General features: G+C 40.1%; 1 protein-coding gene across 2 annotated transcripts; it reads right to left on the reverse strand.

Moving 5' to 3' along the window:
- Window positions 1-1237: 1237 nt before the first annotated feature.
- On the reverse strand, window positions 1238-13898 carry THOC7 (THO complex subunit 7). 2 transcript variants are annotated; one of them, XM_083356091.1, is made up of 8 exons: window positions 13698-13898; window positions 10132-10249; window positions 7370-7497; window positions 6161-6247; window positions 3893-3950; window positions 2840-2906; window positions 2678-2747; window positions 1238-1490 (listed from the first exon to the last, which is right to left on the reverse strand). In XM_083356091.1, the coding sequence occupies exons 1-8, from the start codon at window positions 13714-13716 to the stop codon at window positions 1423-1425; spliced, it is 615 nt and encodes a 204-aa protein (XP_083212217.1). In that variant the 5' UTR covers window positions 13717-13898; the 3' UTR covers window positions 1238-1422. The 2 variants fall into 2 exon arrangements, with proteins under 2 accessions (XP_083212217.1, XP_083212216.1); XM_083356090.1 differs by lacking the exon at window positions 13698-13898 and having other exon boundaries at window positions 10132-11385.
- Window positions 13899-15284: the final 1386 nt, after the last annotated feature.

The raw sequence follows: 15284 nt of genomic DNA on the forward strand, positions 1-15284 counted from the left end.
TCTAGGATGCCTTTGGGTTATGCAAGAGATGACATTCTCTCCGACTTCCTCACTTAGGAAATATCCTAATAGATACACAAGGGTGTTCAAATGTTTGTGAGCTCTTTTGAATTTTCAAGATATTTGTTTTGCATTCATATGACCTAAAACGTGATCTGTTCTGCACACAAGTCCTAAAAGTAGATAAAGAGAACCACATTAAACAAATGAAACAAAAATATCATCACAAATGCCCGTCCATTTATAATATACAGTAGTTTGAACTGACAATACATGGAAATCTTAATTCTTGACCTACAGTTGGGATGGCACACACCGATATTCAGAATGCTGCAGTTTGGTCATTCTATCTTAGCCCAGACAATTGATACTCAGACTTGCAAATGAAAATCCTCCGATCCAAAGGAGGATTTATTTTGGTGGCATCAATGGTCCTGGTGATGGCAGTGGTTGTGGTTCAAGCCCCTGCTCCTTAATATAGATCACACTAGACACAAAGGCAAGGAATTATGTTTTGTTTTCTCTCCTTTCCCCTCCTGTGAATTGCAAAAGAATAGGCAGACAACTACTCTGAGGATGAACTGCTTGCAGACACCAAATCTGGAACTCCTACACAAAAGATTGACTGCCAGCTTTTATGACCTCCCACCTTATGTTCTATTATGGAGAAAGTACCTCTCAAAACAAAAAAAGATGAAATAAGTGCCTGAACAATACAAAGATTTGACTAAGGAAGAAGACTGAGATAAGCATCTATTACATGAAGCTGACACTATAAATTGCTTCTATGCTTCATTGCTTTCTTGGAAAAACAAAGCAACACAGATCTCTTAAGTGACTGGATCACTAATTAACCTCTTGGATAGTATCACTGAAAAAATCAGCGTAACCAATGGCTCTGAGAAATGCAGAATTGCAATAATGTAAAACTTTGGGAATCAGAATAATCTAAACTGCTTTGGATGATCTCTTTAAGGACTACAAAATAATACATTTTAAATAAATATGTTTCCATGTGTGTGTTGTTGTTAATAATCTGAGATAACAAATATTAATGTAAGATTAATATTAATATAATATTAATATTATACAGGTCACATTTTCAGTGTATCAAGTTTTGGGTTCAGAATATTCACTTGCCTATTACTAGAATTTTAAATTATCTCTGATGTTTGTTTCAATGTAATATCCTACCATATAATCCATATAAATGGTAGCTTAATTCCAGAACATAAACCCAAGACTAAATTACTTTATTGTGTAATTTCAAGTATTTATTGTACATAAGTGTGAAAGTTCATTCAGGTAAAAAACATAATATAGTTACTTTGGACAAAAAAGTAACATACAAAATAAATTCAAAATCGTAGTTATTAATCATCTTCAGGAAAATGAATTAACAGATATCTGAGCTATGCAGATCTATTGTTTATCTTCTGCTTCCATTGGAGCATCTGATGATTCTTCAGCTTCTGAAAGCTTCTCATCATCTGAAATACATGCAAAATAAACTTTTTTTAAAAAAAAACTAATATTACATGTATGTAGAGACACTGATAGGAAAAATATTACCCATTTCTCCTGGGCTCCCCAACCTTATTTTTTTTCATTCTGCATAGTTTAATACCGGTTAGTTTGCTTAGTTTACTAACAGTTGCTTAAGAAAGACTCCCCCAAAAGAGACTTATGACCCGGTTTTGAAGTTACAGTCACATGACCACATTTTGAGTGCAAAGGCAATTGGCCCAAATGACCACAGTAGTTGCTTAATGATTGTGTCATTCATTCATTCATTCATTCGATTTCTATAGCTGCCTTTCTCCGCAAATGACTCTGGGTGGCTACAGAACAGTGATGGCGAACCTTTTAGAGACAGAGTGCCCAAACTGCAACCCAAAACCCACTTATGTATCGTTGGGTGCTGGGTGAGCATGGCCCGCTGGGTGGGTGTGGCCAATTGGGTGGGCATAGCTATGGTGGTGGTAACAGCAGACTGGGTGGGACTAAAAAGTTCAATCAATCAATTCCAACTTTGCGAGATCTTTTTTTTCCCGAGAAGCTGAAATTGATTGACTGAACCTTTCTTTTTTTTTTGGCACAAGGCGGTGGTGGCCTAAAGCGAAAAGGTTTTATAAAACCCAGCTGAAGGCCTGGGACTGGGGCAACGTTGTGCGTGACCACAGAGAGGGCTCTGCGTGCCACCTGTGGCACGGGTGCCATAGGTTCACCACCACGGCTATGGGAATTGAATAAATAAATAGTAATAAAAGAATTAATTAAACAAAAAAATGTCACAATTGCTAAGCAGCGGCTATGGTCCTTAAGCAAATCCTTTGTTTGCTGTGTGCTGTTTTTTTTTTAACCTGAAACAGGAAATAACTGGACATTTGTTTAATGACTACTACGAAAAAGAACATAAAATCGGGTCCGGTCACATAGTTTTACCACCATCATGACCCACAATCATAACTGTGGAACTCAATTATAGTCACAACTTAAAGACCAACTGTAAAGAATAAAGACACGATAAGGTAACTTGAGGGCAGAATTCAATACTCGACATTTAATAAAGGTGTCCTGAATATCTCTAAGTCAATGAAAATTTGGAGAGTCAAACAGATATATAAAAGGGAGGGGAGCTGTGAAAAATGATTGTGTTCTTACTAGCATAACTTACTTTCCAGTGTTTGCTGAAGCTCATGGATGGTGCTCAGAAGAACGTGAAATTGCTTTCGTCTCAACTCCAGCTGAAGCACAGAAAGGAAATATACTGAAGAATATGGGCTTTTAAAAAAGACTCTCTCTGTTCTGAATCAATAAGCTTATGAGACAAACTTACTTTATCTTCAACACTTTCTTTGATATGAGACAGATGCTGCAGTTCTTTCCCCAGAGCTTCCAACTGCCTGAGAATATATTAAGTGCATTGTCATTTAACGCATAGTACCTTCCCTCGTTTTACTTTAGTCGTTTATATTGAACACGTTAGCTGTTCAAAATCCCCTAAGTAGCTCATTTGCAAATAATAATGGAATTCTGATTTAAACCAATTAACAGAATCCGAACCAGACAGAACAGACTTTCGGCACTAAAATACCGTAAACCAAGTATGAAAATGTCTGCACAAATAAAAAGTCATTGGAGAGAAAGCAACCTGTCTAATCTTCTTCTAGAAACCTTGGGGGGGGGGAATCATTCCAAAGGCAGATTACTCAGCTGAGGATGCCTCAACTCACCTTTAATGGCAAAAGAATCCATACGATTATTGTAATTCAGGCTTGTGCAAAAGCAATTTATTCGAAATGTTCATTGAAAGCTCAAAATATTAAAGTAGCGCTTTCAATTGTGCCTGGAAATGAACTCAACGAAAAGCCCATTTTTCAAGACTAGCAAAACTAATCCATGCTTCAGTTTCTGGAGTACATACTGTACATACTGTACATGTAGTATGTACAGTATGTACATACTGTACATACTGTACATACTAATCCATGCTTCAGGAGTACATACTGTTCATTGGCATACTACCAGCCCCTGCACAGGTAGTCCTTGATTTAAAACAGTTGTTCAACAGAATGTTCAAAGTTACAAAAACCAGCTTGGCAACTGGTTCATATTTATGACGGTGGCAGGGTCCTGAGGTCATGTGATGATCACCTTTTGTGACTGTTTGATTAGAGATCAATGGGGAAGCCAGATTCACTTAGCAATTGCGTTACTAAATTCACAACTGCAGTGATTCACTTAACAACTGTGGCAAGAAATGTCGTCAAATGGGGTAAAACTCACTTAACAAATAATATTGATGATGGACATATAAATTATTTTGCCATTATTATTTAATAGCGGTGCTCTGCAATGTATTTGCTACTTGAGTTCTTTTCATACTTACTTCAATGTTTCATGTCTATCTGGATGTTTCTGTATTAATTTAGCCAAGCTATCATATTCTGAAAAGAATAAAATATGGATCATATCCCATAGTGTTCCAATACCACAAAGTATGACATTTATAATTCAAGTAATTTTAAAGTGCATATTTTATTTAGTGTGCAGAAGTCAAATTTGAAACACAGTCCTTCCTTTTTCTTGCCCTATTTTTATTATTGTTTTGGGCGAACTATAAACAATATAATAAAACAAAAGGAAAACAATGTAACAATAATTAGATAATGTCAAAAAGGTTTAATCAGCAAAAACTGGCAAAAAACCTTCCCTTTTACTTATGTTACGTAGACCTGCAGCATCAATGGTAGATTCAAGAGACAAATCAGATCCTTAAAAGAGAGTAAAATTGCTCAGAAGAGGAATTTTTATTCTCTTTTAAGGAATTCCTCTCTTGAAAAATTCCTCAGAAGAGGGATTTTTCTTTAATTTTGTCATTTAGTTGCTTTAATCTTCTCCACATTTACTTTCACCCTGTTCTACCAGTAACTGTTGCTTATATACTGGGGATATTCAAAAGTTTAGGTGACAGACAACCATCTTGTATGAACTTCTCGAAAAAGTTCATGGAAACATTGAATAATGTGGGAGACAAACTAAAAGAGCTCCTAAGGAATCAAGTAGATATCTCAAACTATTATTTTCTAAATAGCACTTGAAGAAATAGTAATGACAATATCAAAATAGCATCTCCACCCCTTCCCCTTTGCTCTCACAAGCGTTCCAACAAGATACAATGTAGAAAAGATTAAAGCATGTCAACAGGGTCATAATCTATCCTCTTTTGGAGACCAAAATGATTTCCTTGCCATCACCGTATCTAAACAAAAAAAATATATATATCAAGATTTCATCGAAGAGTTCCTGGAGTTGCATTCCCCATCAGCTTGGTGAAATATGGAGTAATGAGCACTATCAACAATTATTAATATAGGATAGATCCACAATTTTTAAGCAAAGGCCTCACTAAAGCTTTTAAGGGGACTGCTGAAAAGAACCATTATTAATTTCAGTAATCTTTGACCAAACAAATTCTTTAGAGATCTTTCTATCTCAATAGGTTCTCCAAAAGATTCAGAATCTAACTAAATGTATACACTCCAAAGTCACAAATCTGTTTGAGTACACCTAGAATCTCTTGAAAGTTAACAAGTCCGAAATGAACTTATCTATACATCATAATCTAGGAAGAAACATTTCTGCTGTGGAACGCTTGAGATTGCCAGAGGTGACATCTGCTCCCTCCCTCTTGACCTTCTGGAAGGATCTTAAAACCTGGCTCTACCAGCTGGCCTGGTGCCCCAACAGAGGTACTCTACGTGAGGGGATGACTGATATGACAGAGAGAAGATCCCACCCTCTGTGCCACCCGTTCTCTTCGTTTTTAGTTTCTATTTAATTCTTGTTCATTTTAATTGTTTTTATATTATATTTATATTTATTAAACTTATATACCGCCCTTCTCCCGTAGGACCCAGGGCGGTTCACAAGGCAATTAAAAGAACATTACAATACAAAAATTAATAGCAATTAAAATAGATTAAATTTTCCTTAATTAAAATCTAAAACCCTAACTCTGATTAAAAACCCAATTACAATAAGTTAAAAAATTAAAAAATCCTCAGTCCTGGCAGGAAAGCTCAAAGAGCCAGGTCTTCAGGTCCCGGCGGAACAAACGAAAATCAGGGGCAGTCCTAAGCTCTACGAGTAACTGGTTCCAGAGGGCTGGCGCGCCCACAGAGAAGGCCCTCCCCCTGGGTGTTGCCCGCCGGCAATCCTTTGCCAGCGGCACCCTGAGAAGGCCCTCCCTGTGGGAGCGCACAGGACGAAGGGAACTTGATGCCGGCAGCAGGTGTTCCCTCAGATATCCCGGACCCTATACTGGTGGCATAGTAGTTAAAGTGCAGTATCTGAGGCAAATTCTGCCCACAGCCTGAAGTTCGAGCCTGATGACTCAGCCTTCCATCATTTTGAAGTTGGTAAATTGAAGACCCAGATTGTTGGGTGCAATATGCAAATAATGCTTCTACATTGCAGACTGCCCAAAGAGTGCTAGAAAGCGCTATCAGGAGGTATATCACCCTAAATGCTATTACTATATTACCTTTTTTATCATTTTGTAAGTTGCCCAGAGTTGCTTCAACAGTGAGATGGGGGGAGGGGGCATATAAATTTAATAAATAAATAAAGTTGTCAACTGCAAAATAAACCTTACCTTGGCGGTTTTTTCGTATCCTTTTAGCTTGAAGAATTTGCTTTTTGCACCCAGCAATTTTTTCATGAGCTGCAGCTATGCTGTTTTCTTCCAAAGAAATAAAATTAATGACACAATATTACTGAACTATAAAAATTACACTAATCAGATTGTAGCAACATTACCCAAATTGATTTTCATCTCTACAACTTTAAATAGATCAAGAAGTTAAAATACATTGCATTTTCTGATATTGTAATTACTGTCATAATATTCAGAATGTTTGTCTGTGATGTATGTGTGTGTGGAAGCTAGTATTTCTATAAAAATGTAAATTACAAGAATCTGGTTCTAACATTGATTAGATGTAATATAAATGTTTATCAGTCTGTAATAACAATCTTGGATAGCTTATTATGAAAACAAATTAAACTATATACAATGAACCAATAAAAATGTATTAAAAACTATAGAACAGTAACAAAGGCAAAATTAATTAAAATGGAACAATTCAAAAGGCCAGTACTAAAAAAAAATACTGCTTTCACAAAAGTGAGATCAGTGCAGCTGCCACTTCTAACAACAAGTCAACATTTTGAGCTAAGATATGGACTGGGAACCAGTGAAGGTCTTGAAATTCTGACATGGTAAGTTATTATTACTCAGTCAATTATCTGAAGTTTCCAGAATATTTTTAAAAGCAGTTCTCACAAAACACTGCAGTAGACCAAATGGAAAGTTACTTCATTATAGCTAATGATGATCAGATAGTATCACAGCTAATGTGCTAGCCTAAGCTAGTAAAAATTGATCTATGTGGTATTGTATCATCTCTAATGACAGATAAATTAAAATCTACTAGACAGGAACTAAATTTAAAAAGTGTACAAACTTTCTTTGTAACAACCTGAACATTATTTCCACATGAACCTTCTGGGTTCCAAACAAAGGCAAAAAAAATCCATCTTATCCTCAAGAATGATTTTAAGAAAGAGTTACACCTATGGTAGTTAAAACATTCTATTGGACCAATAAGTCTTGTCAATAGAAGAGGCTGAACCAATATCTAACCAAAAGCATCTCAACCTGAACAAGCATTCAGAAGAGAATGATTACGATTAGAATATTTCAACCTCGAAATCTTTTTTATACCTGATTTGGAATAATTCCTTTTTTTAAAGGAGTAAAGTTTACATTTGACACTAATAATCAGGGGGGGAAAATGATTACCTATATCTTTGTAGATTTTTTCATAGTTCTCCATTTCTCTGAGATTCATGTCGTATACTAGTAGAGTTTTTCCCATTGAAAATTCACATTGTGAAAGAGTGCTGAGCATGCGCTGATACTGAGTGTAGCTAAACATCAGAGAAGGGACATATGGCATTAGTAGCTAATCAACAATTCTCAATTCTAGATACAACTTGAAGCAAGTTAAAATAAAGTAGATTTATTTTTGTTTTTGCTGAAGGTTCTAACCAAATTATGGCAACAAATCTGAAGAATGACCCTGTGGCCAACAGATTGAAAGAAATCAAGTTGTATGCCAGTATCAAAAAAGGAGACTTAATAGAGAATGCAATCTTTGCTTGCAGTTCCTTGATTGGGGTATTGTTTGCTTCTTGGCTGTTGATCCAACGTTAATCTTAGTGTTAATCTCTGCTCATTTGGGTGTGGATTGCTAGTGAGGTGTTTTGGTCTGTTTGACTGTCTCTTTTGAAAGGCATGTAGATCTTAGGAACTACCAACTCAAACAAGCTAACAGAAAGCACACAAGCTAACAGTAAGCTATAGCCAATCAAGGAAGAACCAAGACAACTAACACGCAACCCCTTAGTACTGGTATATAAAATGAAAACAAGCTCCACTCTAAACTGGCACTGATGATGTTACCTAATTTGGTTATGAAATGTCTGAAAGAAAACAACCAAGCTCAGAGAGCAACAAGAACCTTGTAGTGCAATCCTGAGCTACAATTATTCTCTTCTATTGGCATATTATTGATGCTTTTGAACATTGGCAATAGGATGAACTTCTGAGAATACCATGCATAGCCAAAAAAAAAATGGATCATAGAACTCACACCAATCCCAAGGCATCCCCTGATGGGGGATGTGCTGGGGTTTTTATTGGGGATTTTTAACATCATTCTACTGTTTTTAGCTCGGGCTCTTATTTAATTCTTTTTTAATTTTTGTATTCTGTATTTTTTGTGTGCCCTGTTCACCGCCCTGAGTCCTTCGGGAGAAGGGCGGTATACAAATATAATAAATGAAATGAAATGAAATTTCCAAAAGGCAACTGGATTTACTTGGTTTTTTTTTTCCTTTGAAAACATTTCACTTTTCATCTAAGCTTTCTTACATTTTTCTGGACAAGTGGGCCCATTTCTAAACAAACTACGAGCACTCATAACCACTAGCCTACAACTATCTCATAATAATTCCTGGAGGAATTATTATAAATACAAATATTAGAAAAGAGTGCCTTGTTTTCCAGCATACCAAATTTCTATTCATTTTAAGAAAAACACAGTTTAGAAAAAATATTAGAAGAGTATCAATCTCTTCAGCAGGAGTTGGTAGTGACTGCTTCTTGCCCATGGCTGTCATTAGATTCCCCAAGGCAACAATTTGAAAACACTATTAAAATCTCATCATGTTGTGAGATTTTGATGTTCTTTTTTTTAAAAAAATAAAAATTGTGGAGGAAGTAACTCTTGGAATTTTATCAGAACATTACAAATGCACATGCATCCAATGGCACAACTATTAGAACAGTAATGCAGTATACCAATTCATATTACAGTCACTATCAGAGGTACCTAAAACACTGAAAAAACCATGTTCCATAATATAATTATATATCCATAATGTAGCATACAGTATGTAATGTGAGGAAACTGGTATCCTGCACTGAAAGAACATTCTTAACTATACTTAAAATGTTTACAACAAATAAATAGCAGTGATTTATTTCAGAATACAGAATGGCAGAGTTGGAAGGGACCTGTAGGTCATCTAGTTCAAACCCCTGCTCATGGTAGACCCTATACTATTTCTGACAAGTGGCTGTCCAGTCTCCACCTGAAAGCTTCCAACGATGAAGCACCCACAACTTCTGAAGGCAAGCTGTTCTATTAGTTGATTGTTCTCACTGTCAGAAAGTTTCTCCCAATTTCTAGGTTGACACTTGTCTGGTTGTTCCTTGTCTGGTCTTCGGGTGCTTTGGAAAATAGGTTGACCCCCTCTCTGTGACAGCCCCTCAAATATTGGAACACTGCTATCATGTCACCCCTGGTCACTAGATTAGCCATGCCCAGTTCTTTCAACCGTTCTTCACGTGTTTTGGCCTCCAGGCCCCTAATCATCTTTGTTGATCTTCTCTGCACTCTTTCTAGAGTCTCAGCATATTTTTTGTAGTGTGGTGACCAAATCTGGTTGCAGTATACTGTGGTCTTACTAAGGATTTAGAGCGGTATTAGTACCTCCTGTGATTTTGATTCAATCCCTCTGTTAAGTTTAGGATTGCATTGGCTTTTTTGGCTGCCGCCACACAGACTCATATTTAATTGATTGTCCACCAGGACCCCAAGATCCCTCTCATTAAACTGATTTTGTCTGATGGCTTTCATTTATTTTATTTTTCTTTTATAGGATGATTGTTCTTCTTAGAAATATAAATCAATGCATTTTCCCAGCACATATTAGCTAGCCTGTATCATACTATTCAGCACTTGCTATAAAACCCATTCCTTTCAATTACCAAAGCAGTTCTAATATTGCGAAAGATATACTTCAAAATATGTACTACAAAATTATAAAATGTTGTATCATAACTTGTTCTCACTCATATATATGTTAAACCATTTCAGATACAGGCCATTAGATACAAATTCCATTTTCTGTTAAAATGAACATATACTATTGATAGCACTGCTGTTGAATGAACTGTTTCCACATTTGATTTACAAATAAAAGACCACAAAATACCCTTCTTCTTGAGATCCAGAATGGCACCACTTGACGAAACTCTTCACCAACAAATTAATTCGTCTGTCATCCCCTGCACCATCTCCATCAATCAAAAGTCGCTTGCGAATAACTTCATCTAAAATAGCAATGATATTTCTACAATGAGACAAATTATCACTTGTCATAGAAGCCTGTCATTAAAAATGATTTTTTTCTAAAAAAAAATTGTCATGGAGGATTGCTAGCTTACAAAAAGGTCCTGACTCACTTTATAATAAGGATGTGTAAAACTGAGACCTCCACGGGGAACTTGTTATCTGAACTGGAATTTCATTGTAACAATTTAATTAGTTGTTAATTATATGAATAATCAGTTGTGAGAACTTATACCATCATTCTGTTTTTATTTTTTTGATAATCTTGACTCCTAGTGACTAGATGGAGAAGTCCATGCAGTTTTCTACACATTTTTGGAAGTGGTTTGCTACTGCCTTCTCAGGGCTGGGAGAAAGTGACTGGCCCAAAGTCTCTACTCCCAGTCCAGTGTCCTAACCACAAGACCAAACTGGCTCACAATCTTATTCATAAAAAGGCATAGTGTGCTCAATGGGGATTACATACAGAAAATTTGACATAGAATTGCAGCCTTCAATATAGAAAAAAGGAGAATACAGTATATTATTTAAAAATTAACTACAGCTTTATGAAAAAAGTTCATCAACATATAAATACACTAAATAAATTTCAAGTATTGGGAGGAAAAAATGATCAGTTATCTTTAAATCCATGGGGTATGTCTACAGAAGAACAAAATCTGAAAATAGAATATGCTATATGAAAGCACTGGAGCTGAAGTTAATAAAGCGTCAATGAGAAGCAAGAGCAAAAAAAGAGTTATGTGCAGAAAATCAAGAAAATTCTAAAGAAAATACAACTGGGCCTGGAAATAGGGTATGGCAAGGTCTTGCTATCAACTAATATTCTTGTGCAGAAAAAATACATTAATAATCACAAAAACTGGAGGAAGAATAGGAATAAGGAAGAATCATTAATTTTGTGCAGCCTTAGTATGTAAAGACAAACTGCTATCATGTCCAGTAGAGTCTTTATGATTAGTAAAAAAGCAGTAAAAAAAACCAACCCTAAGTCTCTGGTCATATGCAGAGTGCTAAAAGTATTAGACAGGGAGATTTTCTTCAGACATAATTCTGAGCCGAAAACATAGAACAGAGTGCCCCAACCTTCCTGGTTTTGTGGATCAGTGACGGGGGGGGGGGAAGGGGGGGGAATGGTTCCACATGTGTGGGCAAGTGCAGGCATGCATGCACAGCTCCATTTGCGTGAGCAAAGGGCACGAGTGTCTGTTGTTCACACAAGTGGGATGCACGTTTGCTTGCCTATCACTTCCACGGCCCTGTTCTGAATGACTCAAGGCCCGGTAATGGGCTGTGGTCTGGGAGTTGGGGACCCCTGCCATAGGAAATAGGGGGCCCTCTCAGATATATGCTATGAAGGCTTTATAGATAATAACCAGCAATTTGAATTGCTAATTCTGAGAATTTGTGAAAGTTATGGATTGGGTCAGCAAGCATAACATTCTATAAGTAAGTATCATGTCCATTTATAAGAAAGTTGTAAAGAATAAAAGCTCAAGGCATGACAGTGTATGTTCCAGTTTCTGGGGATGCCAAGACCTCCAACAGGGTTCCCCAAACTCTTCACGTCATCGACTCTTGCCTGAAATTTCAGATTGTTCATTTATTATATAAAAATATTTTAATATATACCACTTTAATTAACAGAACTATTAATAACAATAACAACAATAAGGCCCTTGGGTAGGCCTCAAAAGGTAGACAAAAATGCCAAATCGAGCCTAAACATCTGGATGACTGTGCAATGAACAATAATAATACTTGATTCTTTGATAGTTCCATCGAATCTTTGGCGATGATACTGACCTCTTGATGGAACCCTGATCTAGAATCAACTCCTCTGTAGCCCAACTTGTGGAATACGAAACATCATACACACATTCTTTCTCCTTCCTTTTCTAATCCTAATTTTTAAAGATGCAGATTACTTACCTGGAATCAGTGTAACATTTATTTGCCTCTTTAACACCACGTACCCACATGGCAGAACGCAAGTCATCATTAAAAAGGAATCATATAAAATATGTAAGAGCAGAGATGTGAACTGAAGAAAAAATATCAGGATTACCACCTGGAAGCGGGTGGGTGGGTCTTAAGTTCCCCCCCCCATCGCTCTGATGATACTTGTTATGTTTCCTGTTTGTTATTTGATCCCTGTTCCGTTTTTGTGAAATTGGTTACAGCACACAGCTTTAGCTCTCTTTTAGCTGCTTTTCTGTCTTTTTTAGTTTTGTGCGCTGCCCAGAGTTCACTGGAGCTGGTCAACGGCCAATAATACATTTTAATAATACCACCACCATCCATTGTTGTTGTTGTTGTTGTTAGTTGCGAAGTCGTGTCCGACCCATCGCAACCCCATGGACAACGTTCCTCCAGGCCTTCCTGTCCTCTACCATCTTCTGGAGTCCATTTAAGCTCACGCCTACTGCTTCAGTGACTCCATCCAGCCACCTCATTCTCTGTCGTCCCCTTCTTCTCTTGCCCTCAGTCTTTCCCAGCATTAGGCTCTTCTCCAGTGAGTCCTTCCTTCTCATTAGGTGGCCAAAGTATTTGAGTTTTAGCATCAGGATCTGGCCTTCTAAAGAGCAGTCAGGGTTGATCTCCTCTAGGACTGACCGGTTTGATCGCCTTGCAGTCCAAGGGACTCGCAGGAGTCTTCTCCAGCACCAGAGTTCAAAGGGCTCAATTCTTTGGCGCTCAGCCTTTCTTATGGTCCAACTTTCATTGCCACACATTGCAACTGGGAAGACCATAGCCTTGACTATACGCACTTTTGTTGACAGGGTGATGTCTCTGCTTTTTAGGTCGTCCCTATTCCTGCAGCCTAGCCCTACTAAGAGAAGTAAGCGTTCATTCATATTTCAAACCCCCGCAACCCCGACTCCCCAACCCCAAATAGGCTGCCTTCATCACCTCAACGTGTATTTAATTAACTGGACCCGATTTTTCCGGGCAAGTCCCGCCAGCGAGCCCCAAACTAAGCCCACGGCTGTATTTGCAAAAGACGGGAGGCAAAACCCAAACCGACCCCTCCTGGCCGCCGCTTCTGTGGCTCGGGGGGGGGGGGGGATCGAGGGAAACCTCCGCCACGGCGAGCCGCGAGACGGCCGTCAAGGCAGAAACGAGCCCGGGAAGAAATCGGGCCGCTCAGCCGGCGGGGAAAGGAGTCCTCCTAATAATAATCCCGGGTTGGGGGGCGAGCAAAAGCGAATCCAGCCCCTTCTCCCTCCGTTCCTCCCCCCCCAGATCCCCACCACCACCACCGCGGCGGCCGAGGATTAAGGCAGCGCCGAGCCGCGTCGGAAAGGCCCTACCGGCCAAGAGGGGAAAGTGGCGGGGCCCCTCGAGCTGGGCCCGTCCGGGGAAAGCGGGCGAGAGCAGGCGGCGAGGGAGGTGGCGGCCGGCTCCGGGGGTCGCTCCGTCTCTCACCGTCGGTTACAGCTCCCATGGCGGCGGCGGCGGCGGTTGCTGCTGCTGCTGCTGCTGCTGCAGGAGCCGGTTTGGGCGGCGGCGGCGGCGGCGGCAGCGAGTGAGGTGGGTCCGACTCAGACGGCCGCTTCCCACAATGCAGCAGCGGCAGCCGGGTGAGCGGCAGCCATGGAGGGGGAGGAGGTGGTGGCGTCGTCGTCGTCGTCGGTGGCGGCGGCGGCGGCGACGGCGACGGTTGGGGCCTGAAGCTCGCCGGGTCGAGACAAGTTGGGGGCAAAAAAAAAACAAACCCAAAACCGGGAAGGCGGCCGAGGTTGGCAAGGCAGGCGAGCCCGGGCGGCAGCCGGGCTGCAGAAGTCCGCCCTGTGAGTCCCGCTCCTCTGGGCCAGGCCTCCCCGCTCCAGCAGGGCGCCTTCCTCACCAGGTGAGGACCAAACCGGGGAGGGTGGCAGGTGAGGGGACAGGGCTCCTCCCCCCTGCCCAGGTGTGCGGAGGGGGGGGAGGCCTGCCTTGGCCACTGGCCCTGTAACCTTTGGTGACCTTTGCTCAGTCTCCCTGGGGCTGCCATGCTGGGTGCTCTGCCCTGCTGACCATTTGGGACACCACCTGTACCACCTGCGCTCTTCTTGGCTGCCAGTGTCAAAATGCGGCTACCTGACTTCCCTCTGGGTCTCAATTGTTCTGCTCTTTATTTTTCCTCCGCAGCTATTTAATATCCTTCCGTCTCTCTTCGGTTGCTGTACCGTTGTGGGTCACTTTTCCTTTCCATCGGTAACATTGCACAGTAGTGGCAGCGGGCGGCTGATAACTGCCATTTGCTGCAATCCGGCACGTCGTGCAGCCCACCGTCCCTGTCAGGATGCCCTTTATAACTGGCACCATTGCTGTGAAGCTTCTGCCATCGACATCCTCATTGCCATGTCGTCGTCATTGACTGCTTATCGCTTCCATCTCTCCAGCCTTCTTTACCGATTTCAGTATCCGTCGCTGATACGGACCCTGCTATCGCCACTAGTAGCATTGCCATCACTGCCACTTTTGCTACTGCACCATTAACCTAAATACAACTATCCTTGTCTATTCCCTCTTGATTTCTTTGAAAAGCTTTCTTTGAAAAACTTTTCTTGGAACCACATCATTTCATGTACATCATTTCATGTATTTTCCATACATACATACATACATATATATATATATATATATATATATATATATATATATATATATATATATATATATATATATATAACAGGGACGCGGTGGCTCAGTGGGTTAGGACGCTGAGCTTGTCGATCAGAAGGTCGGCAGTTTGGTGGGTCGAATCCCGAGTGCCGCGTAACAGAGTGAGCGCCTGTTACTCGTCCCAGCTTCTGCCAACCTAGCAGTTCGAAAGCACGTAAAAAATGCAAGTAGAAAAATAGGGACCACTCCGGTGGGAAGGTAACAGCGTTCCGTGCGCCTTTGGCGTCTAGTCATGCCGGCCACATGACCACGGAGACGTCCTCGGACAAGCGCTGGCTCTTCGGCTTTGAAACGGAGATGAGCACCGGCCCCTAGAGTCGGAAACGACTAGCACGCATGTGCGGG

The sequence above is a fragment of the Vipera ursinii genome (genome assembly GCF_947247035.1).
Source record: "Vipera ursinii genome assembly, chromosome: 2".
Classification (NCBI taxonomy): domain Eukaryota; kingdom Metazoa; phylum Chordata; class Lepidosauria; order Squamata; family Viperidae; genus Vipera; species Vipera ursinii.

Coding starts and splice junctions, on each gene's coding strand:
- THOC7 (XM_083356090.1), bottom strand. CDS start 10,298: ATGACAAGTGATAATTTGTCTCATTGTAGAAATATCATTGCTATTTTA. Junction 7,498..10,131: donor TCTGGATCTCAAGAAGAAGG/GTATTTTGTGGT, acceptor TCTGATGTTTAG/CTACACTCAGTATCAGCGCA. Junction 2,907..3,892: donor GATAGACATGAAACATTGAA/GTAAGTATGAAA, acceptor ATATATTCTCAG/GCAGTTGGAAGCTCTGGGGA.